The following is a 25,770-nucleotide window of genomic DNA, read 5'->3' on the forward strand; positions in this document are numbered from 1 at the left end:
GCAATCCCAAACCCAATTTTCAACCATGTGCCTCAGAGGCTCAGCTGGCACCTTGTGCAAACACCCAGTGACAAGTAATGCTTCAGCATCAAAAGTAAACAGGTGCATACATCTTATTTCCCAAGCTTTTCATGCTGTCCAGAATTTTCAATGCCTCTCTTAAAAGTCTTTGCTAAAACTGTTCAGCCCCCCAAAGTCACAGTATAAAAATCATTTTTTAAAAACAGATATCAGATAATGATATTGGGTCTGCTTAATTCCATTTATTTAAAATGTAAACAGTTAGGGACATTTCAAAATGTATTAATTCACTGCCTCAGAGCAGGCACAAGTACAGGTAACAACAGCAACGTATTCCCCACGCTAATTCCATCAAAGTGTTTCTGTATCAAACTATGGAGAACACTGACAGATGAACAGAGCACTAAATCTTCTTTATCTTCTGAAGAACAAAGGCGATTATCAGTCTGGCTCACAACTTCACTAGACAGTTAATGGATTAGGGAATGCTTATGCTGCTAAAAACTGCAGACATCACCCTAACTATAAACCGTTTCATGTCTTCCTTGTGTTAATTTTATTCAGCTTAAGCATGTACCTGGAGGATACATACTACTTGGCAGCAAAGCAGGTTTAAAAAGTCCTGCCCCTTGTGGCTTGCCCTCACGATATACATGCACAAACACAAATCTCTGTAGATGTGTAAACTGGATCATCAAAATAATATAAACTTAAATAAAACAGGAAGTGTTTTCTTTTAACTGTGATCATTTCAGTGACCTTGCTTACGGGATGACCCCAAAAACAGACGCAGGAGCATAAAGAGCTGTTTGAAATACAAGGGAAGAAACTTCCAAAATGCCATGAAAGAGAGAACGATGATTTTACGCTGAAGCTCCCAGAGGCTTCAGTACAGAGTCTGCATGCAATGCTGCCAAGTGTTATCAGCCTGGAAGACCTTCCTTTCTTGCAGTCACTGAGCACCACGTTATGCAATTTTTTTCTGGGACAGCAAAAGAAGCTCTGAGTTCTCCTGCACACTGCAACTTTAGAACTGGGCCAGAATTATACAATTCAACTTCAAAATCACAGGGTAAAAGTTGAGCATGAGGTCCTGGGAAATCCTGTATGAAGTACAAAACAAACCGGCAGAGGGTTAATAGAGAGCTCTGCTCTTATCTGATGACTTCCTGCAGGCTTGTTTGCATGGGTGGTGGTGGGGAAAGGCCCTTCTACAGTTACTTATAAATTGACTATTTGCATTAGTCTTCAGATCTACTCACCATATTAGATCAGTGAATCCTTTGTGCTGGTGCATGCTTGGAGAGGAGCTGTTTAACATGGAAAGGATGCACTCCAAATAAAGAAGCTGAAGTTGTCGATTGTCACTGGCAAAAAGAAAAGATGCCAATCATGTCACATTGAAACAAAGATTATTTACTTATTTTCAAGTAACTACATTAGTTTTCTTGAAAACCATATCACAATTTACAGCAGTGACTTATTTTGCTACTTCCTATGGATTTACAGTGGTATGATTACTTTTATCACCCCATTTAATTTGTACAGCTCATGTGCAGCAATCTATTACAACTTCTTGTAGGTAATGTAAGGAAAATAGATTTAATTCATCAAATTTCACAGTAAGGAATAAGAAATTGATGCAAAGGATGACAAGAAGGAAAATAGCAATAATTTTTCAAATTTAATCTGAAAACTTGAAGTTGAAGAAACTCTTAAAAAGAGGAAAAAGGAACAACCAGAAGATGTTGGAATTATCAACAATTTTTCGGGCAATCTGAAGGGCATTTAGACTACTTTCTTCTGGTTACCTTTACTGTTTCCTTGATGAAAACCGCAACAGTCGCAAGTCAATGTCTATATGCAAAAACTTACATGATCACACAGCCCCCTTTCAGAGCCTTGTCAGTTATACTCTATAAATCAAACGCAAAGTGAGCTTAAAGAGGAAGAATGTGAAAGATCCTGTAGTCACTTGGTATCCATGTGCTTGTAATGTACAATGTACTTGTACCTATTCTCAGAATTAGCTGCAGGATTCAGCAGACAAGAGAATTGAGTCTGCCAAGAGAAGGTAGCTTCCCACAACACTCGCATTCTGGTTTACATTTCATAAACTAAATGCTTTTTGCTGTGCTTTTTTGGCCCAAAATGAGAACTGGAGGAATGTATCTCGTGATGTGTGAGGGCAGCTCTGAAAGTAATGCCTCCTATTTTATTACACTGGCTACGACATCAGAGGTGAATGTTGGTGGCATGGCAGCAGAGGTGTAAACTTCCCTGCAACATTCCATTCCATTATTTTTTTTTCTGCGTGACAGACTGTAGCAATCTGGCGAAATGGCATCGGAAGCAAAGGTTGGCATTGCATTTCTCTGTGTGGCAAAAATGGCACCCACTAACATTCATTAATACTTGCTGAATGTTTTTGGAGAACAGTGGAGGTAGTGGGTAGTGCATTTCAGCAGTGGCAACAGCAAGTTATAAGACAAGCCACATTCCAGACAGCCATGCACTGCTGTCACACCACAAAATGAAGAGCACCTTAATCAGCTCATCCAAATGAACTGGCAGATTATGATCAGGGAACTATGTACAGAGCTGAATATCAGCTTCATTGTATTGGAAACGATTGGCAACATTGGAACTTCTAAAGGTTTGCACCAAGTGGGTCCTACAAATGCTCAAACAGGAATAGAAAGAACACAACATGTGAGTTTATCAGGACCTACTGAACCAATGTGAGATAGAAGGTGACAGTTTCCTGGATCACATCATTACTGGTGACGAGATGTGATGTTACCACTATGAGACAGAGTCAAAAGGGCTGTCCATGGAGTGGCAGTGTAAATTCCCCATGGAAGAGAAAATACAAGATGCAGCCTTCAGCAGGTAAAGGTAATGCGAACTGTCTTTTGGAAAAGCAAAGGGGTGATCCTTCTGTATTCCCAGAACCTGGACAAACAACCAATTGACCATTATATCAAGATGCTGATCAAGCTGATGAAGGCTTGAATTTCCAGAGTCAGGCCAGAGAAGAAGACAGCCTTTCTCTTGCAACACGATAATGCCAGGTCCCATACCTGTTTGAAAACTGTGGACTGCTAATTCTATCACACCTACTGTATAGCCCAGACTTAGCACCCTCTGACTTCCATCCACTCAAGTTGATGAAAGATGGACTGTGTGGGCAACAATGTTCCTAGCAACAATGCCATCACAGCAGCTGTGAAACAGTGAGTCACCTCTGCTGGTGCAGATTTTTAGAAGCACAGCATATATGCTCTTGTCCATCACTGGCAAAAATGCATAGCTAATGGCAGTGACCATGCTGAAAAAGTTTTCTGTAGCTGAGGATTTTCTCTGTCAAATAGTGTTATTGTGCTCTTTGTGCATCTGTTGCAGTTTCCATGGAAATAAATAGAAGGCATTATTTTCAGAGCAATTTATGCTTGACAGTACGTAAAGAAATCTGTGAAGAATGTATGTATTTTAAATGAAATAAAATTTTCTGTTACTGTCTGTCTCAATGTATTTTGTTCACCTAGATATTACAATTTCTACTACATTTCACCATGTGCGCTGTAATTGTTCTCTTTACAATGATTGCTTTCATGACATTCAGCAAGCCAAAAAAAGAAAACTTGTCCTTTGACAAGCTCTTCACTACTGCATGGAAGTTATCTGCAGATTAGATTTGTTGGAAGCTCTTTAAAGCTAAACAGCGCTGAACTGTGAAATGAGCTTCTCATCTCAAGTGAGAATTAAATTAATGCGTTATGAACAATACCTCTTATCACAAACAATTTAATCACAGTTTTATTCCATAATCTCAGAACTATGACAATACGATCACATGTATCAGTGAAACTCCCAATCTCCAGGTAACAAGTTCAAATTATAAACTGAAATAACTCACTTTATGACAGCCTGGAGCTTCTCACAGAGCACAGTGAGGACAGATACAACATCATCACAAAGAGACTCAGCTGAAGTACCTCCAAAAAGGACAAAGATCAGAGGCATTACATATTTGCAGTGGGACTACAACCTCATATCACCACATGGACTTTCAGAGTTGGTCAAAGCATATAAACAATAGGCAAGGCAGCCAAAATTCAGACAGGACGCAGAAGAAAAAGTCCTAGATTGGAAACTGATCTCCATACGCTGACTAAGCAGAAGCATTAAATCCAGAGAGAGCATTGATGCTTATGTGCATTTAGAAAAGGTTAGCTGAAATTCAATTCAGGTAATAGAATAAGCAAATAATAACAATAAAAAAGAGACTAGCTCCAGTACTTCTCTGGGGAGCTAAACATCTCTGCAGCTCTCCGTACAGTTTCTCTCTCATCCACAGAGATCTTAAAAGGGGATTATTGTTCACTTTCAATATTTTAGCCTCCATCCACACACGTTCTCCTGCAGAAATCCAGTAAGAAAATTCAAAAGCAGGGAATATTTTGAACTCTCAGGGAAGATGGTGGGTGGTAAGCCAGAATGAGAGCAGAAAAACTCTCTTGTAAGGTTATAATTTGGCAAGTGTGAACTTTGATAGTAATGTGCTTTCAAAAGCTGCCATTATACAAATGCTATCCCTGGACCACAATACAGTAAACATTTTTATTTCCAGATTCTACCATCCTGCTCTGTGAGTCTGCTTCAATTTGGGAATCCACTTATTAACTCTTTCTCCAGAGCACCGAAACACCTTAATTACAGAAGTTAGCACTGTGAAACAACCATTTATAACTATGTGGAGAGCAATACTGTTAACATGGCTCAAATGAAGATACTACTGGCAATATCAGGAGCTAACAGGGCTGTTTCAGTTCTTACCACAAGTAACACAAACAGTAACAAGCTATGAAGAAGGTAAAAGGTTCTGAAGATGGAATTTCTGTGATTCCAACAGCCATGTGCTTATGAATAGAAAGTGAAGAATTAATAAGCTGGATTGGAAGGAGTCACTAAAAAAGTTGTACAGATACCTTGACTTTTGAATTTCTGCAGGGCCTCATTATTTTCAATTGTCTGTTGAGATAAGACAGATGTGGTATAATCAGTGCATGTAGCAGATAAGCCAATGTACAAACAATGCTTTAACAGCAGGGCTTTCTTAACAAATCCATGTCCTCTATTTTTTTTTTTGTTGTTTAAGTGAAGCTTAATACCTTAAGAAACGTTTAAACAATCACTTAGATTTAAGAAATTCATATCTCATTTAGCTGAACTGGGATTTGTAAATTCTTAAGGGATTTCCCACATCTACAAAAACACAGTAATAACTAGGCATGTAGGTCTCAACAAAAATAACTGAGAAAAAAGCACAGTTTAGACTTCACAAGATACTTAGAAACCCAAATCCTCTGAGTATTGGAGAGCTTATCACACCATCATCATTAATACTGCAGTGCCAATACACAAATTAATGACAGTCAGGAATTGGAAATGACCTCTTACATCATTTGGCTCAGCTGCAGTATAGGATTCCTCTTACCAATGCAGTTCTTCACCTACTCTGCATTTAGAGCAGAACTAACAAAACTCAAATTTCAAATCCAAATTCAACCTCTAAAACAATAATTTTCCTTTTTTTTTTTTTTTTTTCCCCTCTAAGTATTATGGCTAGTAAAATGAACCTACTTAGCACACAGAGAAGATAACTAAGTAAACCTATGAATTCAGTCCTGCAGGTACTTACTAGGACAAAAATAATCTAGTCCAGCAGTCCAAAACAGAAGTGGTCACCTTAACTCAAAACAGGCACAGGGAAAATAATCTGCACAAATACAGACCTCAAAGTTTTCTAATAAACAGTTATTGACCTTTACAAATAGTACCTCTTTCTTTATATATAAGCACACATAAACGGATGTAAGAAGCCAATGACATTTCATATATGCCCAGAACATTTACAGTTTTGCTGACAGTGTGTTGGGATTTCACTCAAGCAGCTCTCATGGATTTTAATAATGCAATAAACAGAAGAAATATTTTTGCTAACAACCAAGCAGACAAAGGATTCTATTAAATTACCTTCATTATAAAAGAGTAGTAATAAAAAACTCAATTACAGTTTCAACAGCTGAGAATTTGTTCGGTTGATGTAAATATCTGTAACGTAGGATATTTTGGTGAAAGGATTTCCACAAATCTCAGGTAAACAAGCAAACAAAATAAAAAATACAAAAGGAAAAGGTCAAAGCAGTCTGATATCAGAACAAAGCCGCTTTTACTTAACAGAATGAGAACAAAATGCAGCCAAGTAGGGCTGCCAATGTGAGAGTTGCCTTCCTGATAGACTGCTCTAAGACAGGCACAGAGTCAGAGCCCAACAAAGCTTCCAAATGGGATTAGTTGTGGAAGGCTGAAACAAAATCCATAAGGGACAATAAGCCAGTACATTGCACTGCATTCAGAGAAACTAAACGGTACGCAGCTACAGATATGGAACCATTTGTTGATGCCAGAAGGCTCACCATATTTTCTTGCTTTTGTCGTAACTGTAAAGTCAAGTCACTCAACATTTGGCTGAGGGTTGCCCGCACAGCGGTGTTAATGCTCCGCTGGTGACAGCTAGATACATATGTCTCAATGCAAACCTGATGAGGAGACAAGATAGCAATACGTAGATATTAACTGTAACTTACCAGTAACACACTTCAAGAGGATACCAAGGTCTCTTGCATGCAGATAGTCAGCCTTCCTTGTTATTCCATATTGCTTTATTAGCACATGAAAAGCTTTCAGCAATATGAGTAACTGAGTAAACAGCACCAAGAAGTAATATGCAGCTCATTAGTCAATAAGTCTCACAGCTGCAGGAATGGTAAGGCAAAATTGGCAAAAAATCTTCCCCTTCTGTCAAGTCCAACTGAGTTTGGCACTTGCTTTGCGCTTAAAAAATATATATATCTTTAAATGTTAGTTAGATTGATCTTTTCTAGAGACTTTGGCTCTAGAATTGGCTGGACAATCACAGCTGCAGGATTGCGGTCCGCAGCTTTGGGCCTAAGTGGAGTCTGGCCATGAATGATGCCCCCCCAGGGGTTCATCTTCAGACCAGTGTTCTTCAACATCTTAATCAATGACACAGACAGTGGGATTGAGTGTACCTTCAACAAGTTTGCAGATGACACCAAGCTGAGGGGTGCAGTTGATATGACAGAAGGAAGGGATGCCATCTAAAGGGACTTCAACAAGCTTGAAAAGTGCGCCCACGTGAACCCAACAAGGTTCAACAAGGCTAAAGTACAATAAGCTGCACCTCACCCAGGGCAATCCCTGTAATGAGTAAAGACTGAGAGAAGAACCCATTGGGTTTAGCCCTGCTGAGAAGGACTTGGGGATTCTGGTAAAAGAAAAACTTGATGAGAGCCAGTCGTGCACATTTGCAGCCCAGAGGGCCAACTATTCTGACCTACATCAGAAGAGGAATGGAAAGCAGGGACAGGGAGGTGATTGTCCCCATCTGCTCTGTCCTCATGAGGCCCTACCTGGAATATTGTGTCCAGATCTGAGGCCCCCAGCACAAGACAGATGTAGAGCATTATAGTTGGTCCAGAGAAGGGCCACAAAGATGATCATTGGTCTGGAGCACCTCTCCTATAAGGAAAGGTTGAGACAGGTGGGCTTCTTCAACCTGGAGAAGAGAAGGTCCTGGGGAGACATTTCAGTACTTAATTGGAGCTTATAAAGAAAAGAGACTGACTTTTCACACAATCTGATAGAGATAGGACAAGGGGAATGTTTTAAACTAAAAGAGGGATATTAGATATTAGGAGGACATTCTTTACTCAGGATGGTGGTGAGGCACTGGAACAGGCTGACAGAGAAGTTGAGGATCCTCCATCCCTAGAGGCATTCAAGGCCAGCTTGGATGGGGCCCTGGGCAGCCTGATCACGTGGGTTGCAACTAGATGATATTTAAGGTCCCTTCCAACCCATACCATCCTATATTCTGTTATAGTGAAGCATATATGTATATACATATGCAGTTATTATTCAATATGGCACATACATTTACATCTGAAAGCCTCTAAATGACTTTTCTTACTGCAGAAGATACTATTGTGATATACCATAAATTACATAAATAGTTGCCTTTTAAATACTGGCAATCAGCCTAAAGTTTCCTTAGCTGGGAGAACCCCAGTGAGAAACCTACAATGAAAGAACATCAGTGTATCATCTAGTTCCCAGCTCCATGCTCAGCTGTTCGCAGTTTTTTGACACTGCATTGTGGCCAAAATTCTGCTGGATTCTTGTCTCAAGATATTACACAAATAGCTACCAAAGAATAAACAGCTGGGATCCAGGGGATAGGACATCACAAATGGCAGTCTCTCAGTTCTTATTGCCCTTTCTCAAGATTCTCCTCCCAAAACAAAGGGTTTTATTGATCTTGAGATCAATTTGCATGTGAAGGTGATTTTGTAAGTTAAAAGAAAGGACCAACTATTCCCATCATTCAGTTACCACCCAAACTCCAGTGAACAAAGAATCCTAAAGTCTATTAACCACAAAGAGTCAGAGAGGCCATACCATTCCAAATGCTGCTGAGCTGCTGGACACAGAGGAACAATTGTTCTCCGTCTCTTTTTCTAGAGTTCCTGAATTAATTGATGGAATGCCATTCTCAGAGGTAGGCTGACTTTCTGGTAAGAGCATGGTTGATATCATCTTTTTCTCCCCCCTCCCCATGCCTGCTAAAGAGCAGCAGTACTGTCCATGTGAGCTCTGATCATATGGAAGGTGTGTGTTCTAAAATGGCTGGGCAAGGTACCTTTTGAAAAGCCACTGATGAAGGATTGCCAGTAAAAATTCGAGAGCTCAGGGCCCCAAGGAGGTATGCAATGGACATTTTGATCATTTCATGCATTCGGGGACTTCCAGCTCTATTGCATGCAAAACACAACTAAGAGCAAAACACAGAAGGGTTAGCTAATGAAACAAGAGAATCAAACAAAACAAACTTTCAAAATGTAGATGGCAGTAACAAATACACTCATGACAAACAACAAAGCACAAATTACACTTTCTTGTAATGGTCCAGGCAAGCATGAGAAGTTGCACACAGCAAGATTTAAACTGTTTTCATAACCAGTAATTCTGAAACCATAAAATGTAGTACTCTTCTTGTTGGATGCTTCATTAATTTTAGGCTGAAAATATTCAGTAAGATTCATGGCGCTATTGATTTGTACATATTAATTGAGAATGACTAGACAATGCAAAACAACCAGGTGGTAGCCTGTTTGTCACAGTGAATCCCCAGATAGAGATCCACTAGTAACACAGGCAGCATCTTTCCAATCCTGTAGTAGCTCCTGCTTTGCTACAGAGGGCAGGCTAGGAAAAGTAAGGGACCTGAAAAGAAATGCCAAGTAGCAGGCATAGTGAAGTGCATAGTTCCTCTCTGCCATCTTTCCATTGGAGCAAGTCAGAACAATAAATGCTGGGGCTAAGCAAATGCTGAACTCAGAAATCATTATCTACTGCTTATACACCTTAGAATTCAGGTACAAAGGAATACTGAGTCCAACTGATAAAGTCTTTGCCTTACCTAAAACCTGGCTGAACAGAACCTGAGGAAGCATGTATGTGCTTGAAGGAATTTGCTAATTAGAAAGAGGTAAGTATTCAGTGAAACAATATTTTCTCAGGGATTGTAGGGAAAATACCTGTACCTCCAAACATACCAAATAAAAATATTTGTGTTCTCTATTATGGTTCATTCTAATTCCCTAGAGGATGCAAAAATTTTGTTTGTTTTGATGGCGGTTCTTATCAGCACTCATCATGGATCTGACCCATTTTAAAAGAAAAAGAAAACTGTCATTGTTGTAACTCATACCACTATCCTAGCAAGGATTTTTAAGAGCTGGGATGGACTTTTGGCAAGTATCTAATAACAGCAGGGTTCAACTTCAGTATACGAAAAAATATTTTCAGGATGTTTTAAATGAACAGCAGGTCTATTGTTGTCCAGATTTACAGAGAGAACAAAAAATATGATTTCTGATACAGTTCATAGCACACAGATCATGACTGATTGACCATTTTCCTCTAGTCTAGTGCTGAAATCAGAAGGGTTTCAGAGCCATTAAATGCTTTTCCCAGCATGTATTTTGTCTGAGTCAGAGCTCTTTACTTGCAGCAGAGGTGGACTAAGCTGAATTAATCATTTCATGCCCAGCATGTTGGAAAGTTTGCTGAGAAAAACTGCAGCAAGGAAACAATCTGTTTTCTTCTGTTTGGGATGTTAACTGAGGGAGGGTTCAGTAAAACTTAAAACACTTTGAATAGCTCTAAATGCCAGTTCAGCTCAATCTTGATGCAACCTTGACAGGTGGGCTTACAAAGACTTCCAAAAACAGCCACACTTCATGGAAATGGAAACCTCAAATAGCAAAAAGAAACCAAGGGATGAGTTGGGCAGAACATCCATTTAAACAAAAACAACTTTCCCCACAAATGGTAAAAACTGAGAAGGAACTCATCTCTAAGGCTTTACATGCACAAATTTCACTGAGAGTCTAGCAAGGAACATTTAAAAAACCCTCTTGCCATGGTAGGGGCAGAAATATGGCAATATTAAGAACTAATAAGTCTTTATTTTCAAAAAGAACAGCTAGCATATACATTGGGAGGAAATAGATGGTATGTAAAAACTGCAAGGACATGTACGTCATCCTTATATTGCTTCATGGGCATTAGCTCTCCCCTACATTAACCGTATAATTTCAGAAAATATTCTGTACATAACTGTGTGTGCTGTGCTGGAGAATGAAGTATTTCTGTGTCCCTTCTCTAACTTGAGTCTACAGTCTAGTGGTTTGCTACACAACTCATACAGAAATGCTTGCTTAGTAGAACTGCCTGTATGTTTTTCTACAGCCCAAGCTCCTCTACAACTTAAGACTTTCAGACTAAAATCTGATCAGAAAAAAGGGGAGATGTGTCTAGTAGCACCTAGATAATTCCACATTTCCAGTGGCATAATAAATCCTTTACTTGGAAGTATTAGGAAAAATAAACACAAAACTAACAGGGCATATTGTGGCACTTCTGCTGGGAAGGCATGTTACAATCTACACATCACTCTTTATTGAAACTCAGTAGTATTAGGATTGCACCAGAATTAGCACAATACTATATTATTAAGAACACAAGATGTTTTCCTATTGCAAAATGCAAAGCAAAATAAATATGAGGACTTGTATGCTATAGCATTGCAAGTTCATTATCATCAGTCAATTTCAAAAAGTGTGCCTTCTCATGCAAGCCCACCAGCTCTGTACAATTTGCAGTTATATTTTCATACTAGACATGTAATAGCCCTTAAGATGGCAGCTATGATTTGCACTATGTCAGATTCAGGCAGGATACACAAAGAAGACACAGTCTAGCTGGAGGGGAAACATTAAATGGCTCCAACAGTGGTACAACTGAGGCACTTACCTCAGCAATCTTCAACACTGAGCTCCCATTCAGCTCAAATGTGGAGGTATATGTTATGCAGAGCAAGACCTTGAATCAAAAGAGAGGGAAGAGAGAAAGAAAATTTAAATCTCATCTGTAATCGCTTCTCTTCCCCATTCATGCATTTTCAGCTACCTCTCTTTTCATTTTTAGAGTTGATATCAGAAGCTTCTTAGCACCATGATACTGGAATAAAGGGGTTGGTAATATCAAGGAACTTAGTTGCTTCCTCCTGAAAAGTTGCAACTATTGGCACGAGAGGTGTAGCCTAATGGACTGTTTATCAGTTCTCCCACATCTGACCAAGGAATCTGTGATCAATCCCAGCCTTGAAAACCAGTTGATAGCCAAAATCCATTTATACTTCACCCACAAGCTTTCCACGATTTATAATCAGTCCATTCATTTATTACTGTTAATGTGACAAATGAGGGAGGAAAAAATGTATAATATGCAAATTATTATCAGATGACACAGACACACGTATTATGTGAAACAAGCCATTAATTGCCACTTGGCATGGAAAGGACTTCCAAGCCTTAGGATATTTCCAGTTGGTATACTGTAGTCACTTGATAATGCGCAATAAAAAGTAATTCTCAGACTCCAGTTCACAAGGGAATAGGAATGAAAAGTCCTGCATCTTACTTTGAAGGGAAGGGGAGTAAAAATGTGATGCGATCCACTACGGGATAGGGTTGTACAATGTTTTCACCATCTGGCAATGTCCTTCCCTCCACCTTCCTCTATCCCTCATCTCCCTTTCCAATCCCTCCAGCACTATGGAAGGCTGATAGAGTCTGATCTACTGTCCTCTTTCCTTCCAAATTTAAGATTTCCCCAGTGTCAGAAGTTATGCTTTGCTTGGCCTGAAACAGCCTGAGTTTCTTAGGATAAGCATACCAGAAAAACATCAATCACACTAACAGCAATACGTTGGTCCCTAGAACTTCCTCAGCCCTAGGTACTACTGTTCTCTGTTTCAAAAGGAAACTTAGGACATCAGACAAGTTAGCATTACTATTAATCGTTTCTCTCATCTATTATACGCTTCTCAGTGGAACTAGGTTTTCTTTTCTTAGGTTTGGTTCCTCGACAGCTACTGACACAATATCCTAGGGTAATCTCCTTAGCCTAGAATGCAAAACAAACTTCACCACAGTACATCTGATCAGATCTGATGAATTGAACAAACCAAAAAAAGGAAGCAAAGTAGCATATTTGGGAAGATTATTGCCTCCAGGTCCTTGCAGAGCATCATTTTTCTGACTTCACCGTGTTGCCCTTTCCACAGTAAGTTGGAACAATAGAAAATTACTGTAACAGTTTGAAGGAGCAAGCTGGATCACCTCTCATTTGCAAGTCGTATCACCTCTGTAGATCATCATGATCTCTACAACCATCTCAAAGTCTTCAAAAAGAACAACAAAAGAACCACAGACAACTCTAGTACTGCTTAAGCAGGCTGAAGGCCCTGAACCCTCATCAGTACTACTTAATCTCTGGGAGAGTTTTCCTCTGCGCAGTTATTTTGCACCATAGGAGAAAAATCCGTTACTAGGAAACAAGCATTTAATAATTTTAGGGTAATTTGAACACTACATACAAGAGAAGCTCTGAGCATTACCCGTTTGCTCTTACACGTACAGACAAAGTGCCTGCCCATAGATGAGTGCATCATTTTTCTGTAAAACATAAATAACCTCCTTCACATTTTGACAGTCAGTATGAACAGCTTCTACCCAATGAAATACATGGTATCTTTACTTTTCTTTTTTTAATTCTTCACTTTTTCCAGCAGAAGAACTGTATTTCACTACAGGTTATCACACCTTATCCACAATTTATTTGATTGCATTTTTATAATATAAAGAAAATACCAGCCAGGGCCTTGTTCCTATTCTTAGGAGAGATGATTATACAACCAGAAGTGTTCCAAGAACACCATTATGTAACAGCAGCTTTATATAGTTTATATATGGTATCTAGCCCTGATTCACACTCAGTCCTTTGTAAGTAGATGCTGACAGATTGGGACAAACGCTAGAGGTAATGAGAAATGAAAAGGACAAGCTACTCTTGTGAAGTACAACGTTTGTGTCCTATCATCATTTTTTTACATACTTAGCATTTAGCTTTAAATATAAACAGTTTCTAAGCCAACTTCCTTCACAGTTTCCAAAATCACAGAAACATACAAAGTTATCTGCCAGACTCTTTGCATATTCTTGGCTTACTTCACTTGTTCCCATCTTCCCTTACAAATTGTTTCTAAGATCTGGAAGACGGTCTCTGACCATGCACAAGACTGCCCTCAGCTATGATTGCCATCAGCACTGCTGCAAAGCTCATTTACAGTCCTGGCAACGTTCCAGGCACTTAACTCATGTTTTCCCATTTCAATGGAACAGGATGACAGCAGTTTTTTCTGAGATTACTGGATGAAAGATAGTATTAAACAAACAAACAGCCCTTAATCATTCAGATGCACTACAGACACTGCTTCTCCAGACAGTATATCCCTGTGGTGGGTTAACCTTGGCTGGCCCCCAGGTGCCTACCGTGCTGCTCTCATTCTCCTTCCTCATCACGATGGAAAGAATATGTAATGAAAAACTCATGGCCAGGATAAAGACAGGGAGTTTGCTCACCAATTACAGTCAAGTAATTTAATTGATTACAAATTAGTAACAGAGTAGGATAGTGGAAAAATAAGAAAACAACACAAAATTCAAACTACTTTCTCTCCTTTCCTTCCAGACTCAACTCCCCCAAGCAGTTCAGGGGACCAAGGAATGGAGGCTGCCGTCAGCCCATAATGCTTTATCTCTACAGCTCCATCATGGTCACCCTCTGCCTCTGCTCCAAGTGGGGTCCTTCCCATAGGATGTTGTCCTTCTTGAACCAATCCTGTGTGGGTTTCCCACAGTCTGCAGCTCTCCATGCACCGCTCCAACACAGCTCCGTACTACGGGGCCTACCCTTCAGGCACTGTTCCAGCACGAATCCCCAAGGGCAGAGCTCCCTCAGCCCTTCCCCACCATGGCTCTGTTCCACAGCCTGCAGCTTGGGCCCAGGCTGCTCCTGCGGGGCTCTCCCTGGGCTGTATCTCCTTCAGGACACATCCACTGCTGCACTGCAGACTCCTCCATGGCTGCATGGGGAGATCTCCACACGGTGCCTGTGGGCTGCAGAGGGACAGCCTGCTTCTCCATGGGCCTTTCCTGGGCTGCAAGGAGCTTCTGCTCCACTCCTGGAGCACCTTCTACCCTCCTCTGTGCTGACCTTGGGGGCTGCAGGGCCATTTCCTCACATCTTCTCATTCTTCCCTTTCACAGTTGCTGTGCAGCATTTTTTGCCCTTTCTATAAATATGTTATCAATGAGGCACAACCAGCATTACCCACTAGCTCAGCTCAGGGCAGCAGCTGGCTTGTTTTAGAACTGGCTCCTATGTGACATGGGGCTATCGGGTCCTTCACACAGAGACCACCACTGCATTACCCAACTACCAATGCAAATCCAATGCAATCCCAGAGGCTGCTTAACTGCTCACGATACTAATTCAAGCCGTCTATATTTAAAAAGTTAAGAAAAGAGACTTTCTTATGCAGTGACATTTTGTTTTCACAACCACTTGTACTGGAGAGGAAGAAAATATATATATTATGAAGTGTTTCCTAGTACCACTTTCACTATAAAACAAAGTTGAAAATCAGCTTCTGCTTTGCATTACTGTGGTGAAATCTTAATTGGTGTGGACTTTAAAACAACCTTTTGTTTTTAGAGGAGCTTAGATAACTGTAGAGATAGTTTCAAAATCACACAACCTCTAGGATGTTATAACTGGCTTGTATTATCTTGCAAATGCCTGGATGAGATCAGATTTCCGTAAATGGCCTACCCATAATGAAAACATTAATTTTAATTACTGTTGAAGCTCTGCCTGTCATAGAACAAGAAATATGATTCCCACTCCCTGGAGTCCCAGGATACCAATGTGTATAAGATTGCACACACAGGCAGTTTTCACAATAGGTAAGAATGAAGAAAAAGTGCTTCTAATGGTACACTGAAAGTCAGTAGACTACAAAACGACTTACAGTATTCGAACTGAGATGGAATTTAACTTATGTTACAATGTCTATTTTAAGGAGATCTCTTACAGAGGGAACATTTTAGGTTATAAGAGTGCTAAGTGCTGCCAGCCAAGTTCCCCAAGTGCTTAGTACATATTTGTAGTGAAAGGGAACTGTAACACTGAAGAGCCTATGGTGGAATCCTATGAACTCAACATGGTGTGAAAGCAAGCAAGCAATACTCCAAAGACAGTGAAGGAAGGCAAAGGTACAAATCTTAAAAATAATGGTAATCTACGATGACAAAAGGATGCTTCATCAATTCACTGCATTTAAGTGAGCAACTCCAATACTGACACCAGTGACACCATTTTACTCTTCCAGCAAAGTCCCATTTGAACATCTGTGTTTCTTATATCTGGGATGCATGCAGTCACTTTAGACCTGAAGAGCAGCCATTTCTAATCTCTTTATGGGATTCGTAAAATAAGTCTTTCCTGACTTATTTTACATGTAGTCTAGTAAAATACTATGCATTATACGCTTGAATGATTCGCAAAACTTTCTCCCCTAAAGAGTAAAAAAAAAGCCAGAAAACAAAGTAGGACTACTTGTCTTGTTTAATAATTTGACATTTAAAACAGTATTTCTGCAAAATAGAACAGCAGATGTCTTCGTATTTGGCACAATAACTACTAACCTGGCCATGTTACATTCTTTCACTCTGAAGGAAAACAAGGGCTGAAGAAATGAAGTGCATTAATGAACTTGTGCACACAGTGTCATCATGTATCACCATGCAAAACACAGTGAGTTTTTAATTATGAAGAGAAAGGAGGCAGTGTCTTCCATGAATCAGTAAACCCATGAAAGGCCTTGCTATCACCAGCAACTGGTGCTCAGCATTAGGGCTTCAAACAAAAGGGTTGTATCTGCAATAGAAGAACCTCACAAATTATCAGTGGTGACACGCCGAATGCTCCCAGATGACCGTGCTCATTAGTTTGCTAGACTAGAACAGAACACTGCTGAGCACTATTTACGGTGGTATGAAACCAACTGAAACTTCTGCATACGTAGTACAGTGGTAGGAAGAAAAGAAGTGATTTAAAGCAATTGCTTAAAAGATATTTAACTCGCTTTCTTAATAGCTCTGACAGTGACTTTGTCTTTAGAACTGTAACACTTAAGAGAAGGGAAGGTTTTTGAAAAAAAAATAACGAAAAGGCTGAGCAGCATTGCAAGGCATGCATTTTGTGCTTCAGAGATTACAATGTATTTAGGTATACTGCACTACTTCACAAACTAGAAGACAGTTCAACTGAGAAAAAAAAAAAGAAAAAAAAAGAATTGAAAGATGTCAAAGTTCTTATGTTCCTTTTCTCATGAAGAATGACATTTTAAAGAGAGATTCAGGTAGTTCAGTTATGAAATAAGTGCTTTTTGATCTGCTTGCTCATGGGGCTGGGAAACTCCCTTAAAATAGAAGAAGTAGTATAATATATGAGGCAAAAAATGGAAAAAAAGTAAGGGGAAAGTGTAGAAGGATGAGAAAGACTATCACCATTAAGAGAGAGAGGAAAAAAAAAAAAAAAAAAAAGGAAAAAAACCCAAGAACTAGTGTATTCCCTGGCTGAAAGATTTTGCCATCTATTAATTCTTTTGGTAGGAAAGAGAGTTGTGAATTTCCTTACACTCAGATGCACAGATACATGGGATACATGCAAGGTTTCAGCAAAATTACGCCAAGAGAACTTTTGTGTGACAATGTATTTCAGGACAGCCAATTTGAGCTCACTGTTTCAAGTCAGTAGATTTTTTTATTTTTATTTTTTTTTTAATAAGAAGATAGCCTGAAGACAACCTAAAAAACACAAGGTTGTCTAGCCTTTCAGAGCACCTCACCATGACCCAAGCCATCTCCTGATCTGCATCCAGGAAAGAAATAATTAAAAAGCCAGATAAGCTGTCTTTGTTGTTGCTTGGCACTGTAATCTTCATTAAACAATAATGGCTGGCTGCAGGGGAAAGGTGAAAAGGCAGAATATGAAAGTTAAAGGGTTTCTGTACTTGGCTTTGTGATCAGGCAGTGTCACTGTGGTTTACTCCCTTAACAGCTAAGTGATCCCCAAGTTCCTGGTATATATCTAAGACTAAAGACTGTAGGAACTTGTGCTTCCCCTCCATGTTGAACAGCTGTTAGTTTCCAGTGCTGGAGACTTGCTGCTTTCCATATAGCACAGGGAAATCTGCAGGTATGACTCAGAGACACACTGCTTGCATATGTGGCCTGGCACAGAACAGCTCACTGATAAGAATCCAGCACAGTTGAACTTCCACCATTTCTCCTTTCTGAGACAGTTTTTCTTCGAAATCAGCACTCATGCAAAAGATGCCAGTCATGAGCACTCCAAAATAACAAAAAGACCTGCACAGACAGCAAAACCTATGCAATATTTGATCAAAAGCATTTTTGATCAAATTTTGCCCCTTCTGTCTTAACCATGAAGAGTGACCACAGAGGGCCAAAAACCCTGCCCTCTTATCCTTTCACTCTTTTGCAACCTTTATGGAGAAAGCTCAGGTATTTAACTCAAGACTGTGGATTTAGCTATGATGGTCGGGCACCTAAAAATTGGGGGAAGGGATGCTATGACTTTATAGGAATATCACAATCTTAATTATGAGTACTAGGCATTCACTACAGTCCTAATTAATTCAGGGAAGAATGAGCTTATCTCGAAATACACACGGTAGGTTACCCAGTTCATTGGAATTAACCTGGTTACCTAAAATTAAGAATTAAAAAAAAAAAAAAGAGAGAGAGAGAGAAGTGAACCCAAGAGTGTCTAGATTTGCAGTTGGCCTACATTGCAACAATTAATATTATGGAAAGGTTGAGCAGGGGAGCCAATAAAAACCCTAGCATAGCAAGATGGGACTGACTGCAGACAAGAATCCTGTGTGCACACTGTTATGCAGGTTTTTGCAGACTCCTCTCCTTAGGGATGCAGACTTAACACATCTCTGAATTACAGACTGGACAAAAAAACAGTTATTGTATATTGCTCATATCAGGCACTACTGTTACAAGAAATAATGAACACATTCTGGTGAAACTTTCATCTGCAAATTTTCAGCATTTTCTTTTTCTTTTTCTTTTTTTTTTTTTTTGTTGTTGCTGTTCTTTTAATATGCATTCTAAGCCAGTTCTGCATTAAAGCATGAGAATAAAGATGGACATTAATTTTTTTACTGCATATGAAACAGGGCCTTCCCTGCTCATAAAGAGAGTAGAATGCAATTTGTATTGCAAGTGATGTTGAAAAATGTTCCCAGTAATGTAGTGCACAAAATGTATCGAGAAGGAAAAAATTACCTGTAATCACAGAGTTATTTATTAAAATGTATTAATTAACAGCAACTATTAGTAATTAGGTTGCTGATTCACATTCACCAGTCATAATTTTACTGCTGCACCAATGAATGCTTATTTTTAAATGTGCTCTGGAATCACTCTCTTTATTCCTAAATAAAACCATTATACATGCCATGTCACAAAGAGGCAGTATAGAGAACTTAGTGTTTATATGTATTCTTAAATCCAAGTTGTTTCAGTCCACCTATCCTGTCCATTTGATTGCACGTGCCAAGAAAAAGCAAAACAGTTGCAAATAATATTCTACTAAGCAAAAATCAAGGTGTATTTGGAGAGATATATTTCATAAACATTTAAGCTTAAAACAGTGGGAAGATATCCATGTTTGTGAGAGCTTATTATGTTGATCAGCTCATTTACCAGCATCCAAAGTAAATATAACCATCAAGAGAGACCAAGATTTTAGACTTATGCTCAGTCAACATTTCAGATCAAACACTTTAGAACTACTTTTCAAATGCATAGTAAATTTTTCTCTATCACAAATGGCCAAAGCAAAAACCAGCCAAACAGCTCCTATTCTTCCTTCCTGTCCTGGAAAAAATGGTTACAAACATTCAATCTAAAACCAGCATTTCAGAGGCAGAGCTATTTTCCATTCCACCTGCCCTTACAGTAGCTAATTTTCATCACAGAACTCTAATTCAGATTTCACTCCTGACTGTAGCCAAAACCAAGAACTGAAGTCCCAGAAAGAGCTGCCTAATATTGTTGCTGGAGAGCTCCCAAATGCTGTATTAATGCAGTGAAGAGGTACAGAGAAAAGATTGCTATAACACAGCATATTTAGCAAGTGTTCATTAAATCTCATTCAAAGCTTAGAAAGAGTTTTGGCTGAGCGTTCACTGAAAGTCTAGAGAATAAAAACAGAAAAATTATGCTCATCAGCAAATAGTACACTTAAGCCACTAACAAATGCAAGTAAGGGTCACTGGGAACAAACTAACCTTTCCTAAATGAAATTGCTGTGGGTAATAGGTAAATACAGGGATTAGAAGAGTCTTCCCTCAAGCAAATATGGAAGAACAGATTCTTGTTCCAGGAAATCCACAAGTCTATTTCAAAAAACACCACAAGTAGAGTAGCAGAAATACCACATAAATGAATCTTCTCAGGAATTTTCAAAGCTGAGTTATGCCTTTTCTTGTTTTCTGCCAATGCCTGTTATTTTGTGGTATATGCATCTTATCTGGAGGGCTTATTTCTGAGTGAGGACTCAACCACTATCTTGCAATTACTCATTGAGCTGCTTTTTTTTAATATCTTTTTGTTATTTTAGAAAAATACTATCACGGACAGATAAATAGACAGAAAAAGGCACTGCATTGTTAAGGCAGCTGTCAAATTGTTAGTGGAAGTCACTGTAACTTCAGTGAAAAGGGAAAGAAAAAAAAAAACAACATCGTGGCTTTAGATTCTTTCCACCCTAGCCTCTTCCTTCATGCTATGTTTCCCCTGCTTTGGCACCAGAGTTGTGTTCAAAGCTAAATACTCGCTCCTCTAGCTGATGAATTACCAAAAAAATCAAAGAGAGAAAAGAAAAATGCTCAGCTATATGTTAGTTTCATTTTCCTCTGCTGATCTGGCCACGTCCAGTAGCGCTTTTGTCAATATTGCATGTGCTCTGGAAACAAAGGTCTAATTGAACAAAGCAGAAGTACTTCAGCCACTTTAAAGCACCTGAAGCCAGAATTTAAAAGCAGCTAACCAAAAAAGAAACCAAGATCTTCCATACCCAAACCCATATTTATCTTCAGACAAGAATTTTTCCAGAAATTCTTTCTGCTGTAGATTACTTGCTTGCTCATCTAGTGCTAAGGCCAGCAAAATGTCCCTATTCTTCAACACAAGACACAGCCTTGTGTTTCACTCAGTTATAATGTAGCCCTATGTCACAAAATCAAATTATTCCCACACCTGAGCCAGCCATATTGTTGGTCTATTGTGAAGGGTGAGTTACTCCCTTTTCCCTCCCACCCCCCAGTTTTGCCTATAAAACTGCAAACATATCAATAGATCACTGAGTCACTTCGGTGCATCACTAATAAAACTGATAACATTTGATTAGTGATAACAGAGCTCTCCCTCCCAGCTTACACAAATACTATAACGTAGATATGCAAGCAAAAATACTCATAATATTCCATTTTTAACTGCAATCAACTTACTGATGGATTACAGGAAGATCAACAAGGTACTGTACAACTGTGTGATTTTCCATTCCCCTGACACAGTCAGCTGAGTGTAGGAAAAGCACAAACAGGTTCAGCATATATGAGGTTTTTCAGCATGATAATGAAGTATATCGTGGCAACAAGGTAAATGTTAAAGTGGCCTTGCATCAGGTCCATTGTTTCTGCTGATCACTTGGTTTCTTAGCATCTTTAAACATGATTTAAAACACATAAATAAGCTCAATTTAGTTCTCAGTGTGAGAATACTAATAAATCGCTGTCAAAATACATTAGAGGTACAGAGAATATGCATACAGCATAGTCACTGAGATACTCTGAAGACACACAATGCTTGGCACTTAAACAGCATGCAAGTCTCATACACCATTGACACCTTTCATTAGTATATGGGAAATCCAATGCAGACAGTGTGCCTCTGTTTGTTACTAGTGCACATTCATGCCAGGAAGTTTTAGCCTTTTCCCCTTCCTCACAGAGAAGACCAGCAACTTCTTTTGGGCACACTACTTCTGTTCACATAGAAATTGCCCAGTACTTACTAAAACTAACAGTGTTCTGCAAAAAGATGAGCAAGAGTAACTACTCTGGAACTTTCTCCCACAGAATTGCTCTGAATGAAAGACTTAAGGGAGAGATGCAATCCATGGCTGATATCCAGAAGAACTGATGATATTGCCAGCAATCTCTAATCTGCAGTTCAATTTGGTACTTGCTTATTACACAAAGTAAGATTCCACTTCTAAACAGTTTACAGAAAGGACAGAATCACCTTCACCTATCACGGAAGAGATATCGTGAGAGATGAATCATAGAATCACGGAACTGTTTGCGTTGGAAGGGACATTTAAGATCATCTACTTCCAACCCCCTGCTACAGGGGGGGGACACCTCCCTCTAAACCAGGTTGCTCAAAGCCCCATCCAGCCTGGCCTTGAATGCATTCATAACCTCTCTGGGCAACCTGTTACAGTGTCTTTGAAGGCTTTGAGCATTACTTGACAGCTGTATTTTGGCAGTATTAATCTCCTCTGGCTGCCCAAGATGTAATTCAGCCAGTCTCCAGCCTTGCCCTCAACACTGCTACTGTACTGTTTCTGTGATCCTCCAATACAGGAATCTGTGGAGCATGCCATGACACTCACTCTTAAAAATAAGGGGGATCTGGTTACCTAGCCATAAATTGCTGAGTGCTGTTCCACTTCTACAGCAGTGGCCTCTTCTGTTCAGTTTCCTCAGTGCTGGAAGACATCCAGCTAGTGTTCCTTTTCATTCACTTACAGCAACCACTACAGTTCTCCTATTCCATTTATGCCTAGCGCTGTCCCTTTGAAATAATATTTGATTACTTATACAAAAACAATATATAATATTTGAGTAATAATAATAATAATTTCAAAAAGTGTATCAGAGCAACTACCTGCACTTGTGCCTCTCTCTTGTGTTCCTTCTTCTACTACCAATCCCAATTTGCAGACACCTGAATGTAAAAACTTTACACTGTTTCCTAAGTTCATCAAATCCCTTCACACACATTTACAAAACAGATGAATGACGAAGAACCATATAGATAAATATTCAAAGTATTTCTATGGATAATTAGCAAAGTGTGAATTTCTGATGGACACTTGCTGGAAGTGATGGAATATATTTTGGATATGATTTCCCAAATAAGCTTTGAAGTGATTCAGGAGCTTAGGTGCCAGCAACTTACAGTGAGATTTTAGACTCCTGTACTTCCATTGTAGAATCTATTTTACATGACTAAAAGCTTTTGGTTGCATTGTCAATACCTATGAGACTACTGCAGCCGTGCAGCAAGCCACAAAGAACCAGGCTGCAAAAACTGCTGACCCAGTTTCATACAGACCTCACATTCAGGAGCATCTAATATCTGCAATGCATAAAAATGTATCTGAGCTCCTCTGGATGGAGTAAGACAGTCTAATGCATGGTTGGATGCTGACTTTATGACACTTTTTAGCAGATCTAGGGATAAAAATGCATCGTTGAGACAAGCTGCTGGAAATCCTGAGGGCTTTGCCACATTCCCAGACCTCAACTCCCAGAGACAGTAGCAACTGCATCTGCAACCTTCAGGCTACAATGTAAAAGGATCTACTGTTTGAATTGGCTTTTAGGTAAGTCTCAGATACAAAGTTTCTTGAGCATTACATGCTCTGTTTAAATCTTTTGGCCCACTGCTCTTCCTCGAATAATAAAAATAAAAGTTTTGCATTATTCTTCGGATGTATATATGAAATCTGATTTTTTACTTTTCATTTATCCAGAACTTTAGGAAAGGATTTATACATTAAAATTTCACTCAGTAGAATGAAGACAATGTTTTCCTTTCTCTTTAGCACAAAATGGGAGGTGAGCATTGCTTTTAGTGGTGGTGGTTGGTTGTTTTAAAAACAGGATGTAAATATTTTATTTATTTTGCTTATTGCACCATTGTTTCAGAGAAACAATGTACACAAAGATCCTGAATCTGCAATACTCAGGAGGATAAAAACAAACAAACAAAAAAACCCAAAAAGTAAGAAGGTGCCAGTTCAGGAGTGCTGCCAGGTAAACTTTCACCTTTCTCATCACAGGCAGGAAAGAAGCATGCTGGGTTAGAGCTGCAGATCTGAATGCCTCAAGTTAAGCCTGTTTATAGGCAAAATCTTGCTTCCATAAAATGTAGTAACACACTGGAACAGGTTGCCCAAGGAGGTTGTGAATGCCCCATCCTTGAAGGTATTCAAGGCCAGGCTGGATGTGGCTCTGGGCAGCCTGGTCTAGTGGCTCGAGACCCTGCACATAGCAGGGAGGATTGAAATTAGATGATTATTGTGGTTCTTTTCAACCCAGGCCATTCTATGATTCTGTGATCCTCTTTCTCTCTTGCTAGGCTCAACCTTATGCATGTTCTGGCACAGAGTGCATGCTGCAGGCAAGCAACCAGCCTCATTGGCAGAGTACAGCTAGTACAGAGAAGTTTCAGAGAAAGTAACACATATTCTTTAGTACAAGGATGTCAAACATACTAAAAAAATAAAGACACTTAGTCTATGCACTAGGAAGCAAGCGACAGTCAAATATCTACATTCAAACATATAAATCAGTACTAGGTGTAGAGAAGACACAAAAAGACCACCAGAAGAGTATTTTTTCTACAAGAGAACAGTAATTGCACATAAAATCTTGAAGTACAAACTTTACATCCAAACACATGGCAACCTGCCACCACCATATTGCAATGCACTGTGAACTATGCAGGTATTGGAAATCACTATTTTCATGGCAGTACTAGCAGGTTATAATATACTAACTCCAACAGGGCAAGGAAAATTCACAGCACCTCCCTTCCAAAACCATATTTCCTGGCATCTAGGCTTCCTAACACACAAGCAGGAGAATGCTAAAGCATTTCTAGAGTAGAAAATGTTCACTGAGTATAGAGAACATAACCTCTCTTATGAATTAGTCCAGGAACATTTTGGTGCCTAGACACATCATGCTCCATCATCAGCATTTTACAAAGGGAACAGAAACTAGTAAGGACCTATCCACGTGTTTCAAAATTACAAAACTGTACAGTCCAACTCATGAGCACTAATACCAAATACAAACTTGCAAATCTGCAAGTCATTTACCTGTGAATTACCACGGAGTGAATTTTTGGTCTGTTTCATGTTGTATTAACAGTAGCGGTCACAGTTCCTTCAAATTATCTCCTGTTTACCCAAGAAAACACAAACCTAGCAGAAATGAAAGCAACTGACATATGCCAACAAGAAGGAAGGAATCAAATACTGTCCTTATGGTGAAGATTTCCAAGACAACATCTAATTTGTTTGCTAATCCCAGCAGTTATGCAGCCCCTGCTGCAAGAACTGACACGTGGGAAACACTAACCTTCATCACTTCAACCTGCAGATCTTCGTTGAGTGAAGGAGTCACTTTGACGGCATTCAGCATCTGATTAAGCAACTGTTTCTCATCCGAGTCTGTTTCCACGGATACAAACCTCTCATCAGACAGCAGCTTCTGTAGAGAGAAAATGGCAGTGCACAGATTGAACATAATACTGCCTCTGACTAATGCTGTCATTAACTACTATACCAAGCCTACTAATGTTGGTACTACAGTGGCTATGTTCTATATACAAAATTCAAAGTGATCCAGTAATATAAGGAAGTACAGCAAAAACTGAGAAACCCAAGCCACAATGAAGGAAAAGTTTGTATCTTTTGAACCTGCTGCCATTCCATGAATGTCTTTCCCACCTTGCCTCTGGAGCATCCAGAAGAAAGCAGTTATCAGCAACTGATGTGAGATCACAAACCATTCAAAGTAATGCCTTCCAATGCCCTCAAAACAAAGTGGGAACAAAAAATAAAAAATTCCCAAATAGAGGTTAGTGCCCTGACCTCAAACTAATGCTAACAGATACCCTACTTGATGGGAGACAAAAGATTCAGCTGTCTTCTAATTCTGAAAGACACGGAACACAAGCACAGTGAATATAGAATTTCTGACCACTGACAAGACACATTTAGTGT

At 39.4% G+C, this 25,770-nt stretch overlaps 1 protein-coding gene across 5 annotated transcripts in view; it reads right to left on the minus strand.

Moving 5' to 3' along the window:
• The window catches only part of ARFGEF3 (ARFGEF family member 3), a 76,412-nt gene that overhangs the window by 31,867 nt on the left and 18,775 nt on the right, over positions 1-25,770 (minus strand). For 2 of the 5 annotated variants that reach the window (XM_031611116.2, XM_090135717.1), the window contains exons 4-10: positions 25,124-25,255; positions 11,488-11,556; positions 8,810-8,941; positions 6,504-6,626; positions 5,013-5,055; positions 3,941-4,019; positions 1,284-1,388 (exon numbers count right to left, since the gene is read on the minus strand). In XM_031611116.2, the coding sequence (XP_031466976.2) occupies positions 1,284-1,388; positions 3,941-4,019; positions 5,013-5,055; positions 6,504-6,626; positions 8,810-8,941; positions 11,488-11,556; positions 25,124-25,255 (683 nt within the window). The remainder of the gene's footprint in view (positions 1-1,283; positions 1,389-3,940; positions 4,020-5,012; positions 5,056-6,503; positions 6,627-8,809; positions 8,942-11,487; positions 11,557-25,123; positions 25,256-25,770) is intronic. The other 3 variants (XM_090135720.1, XM_090135719.1, XM_090135718.1) reach the window with 2 other exon arrangements.

The sequence above is a fragment of the Phasianus colchicus genome, chromosome 2, assembly GCF_987193195.1.
Source record: "Phasianus colchicus chromosome 2, bPhaCol1.hap1.1, whole genome shotgun sequence".
In the NCBI taxonomy this organism is placed as follows: Eukaryota; Metazoa; Chordata; class Aves; order Galliformes; family Phasianidae; genus Phasianus; species Phasianus colchicus.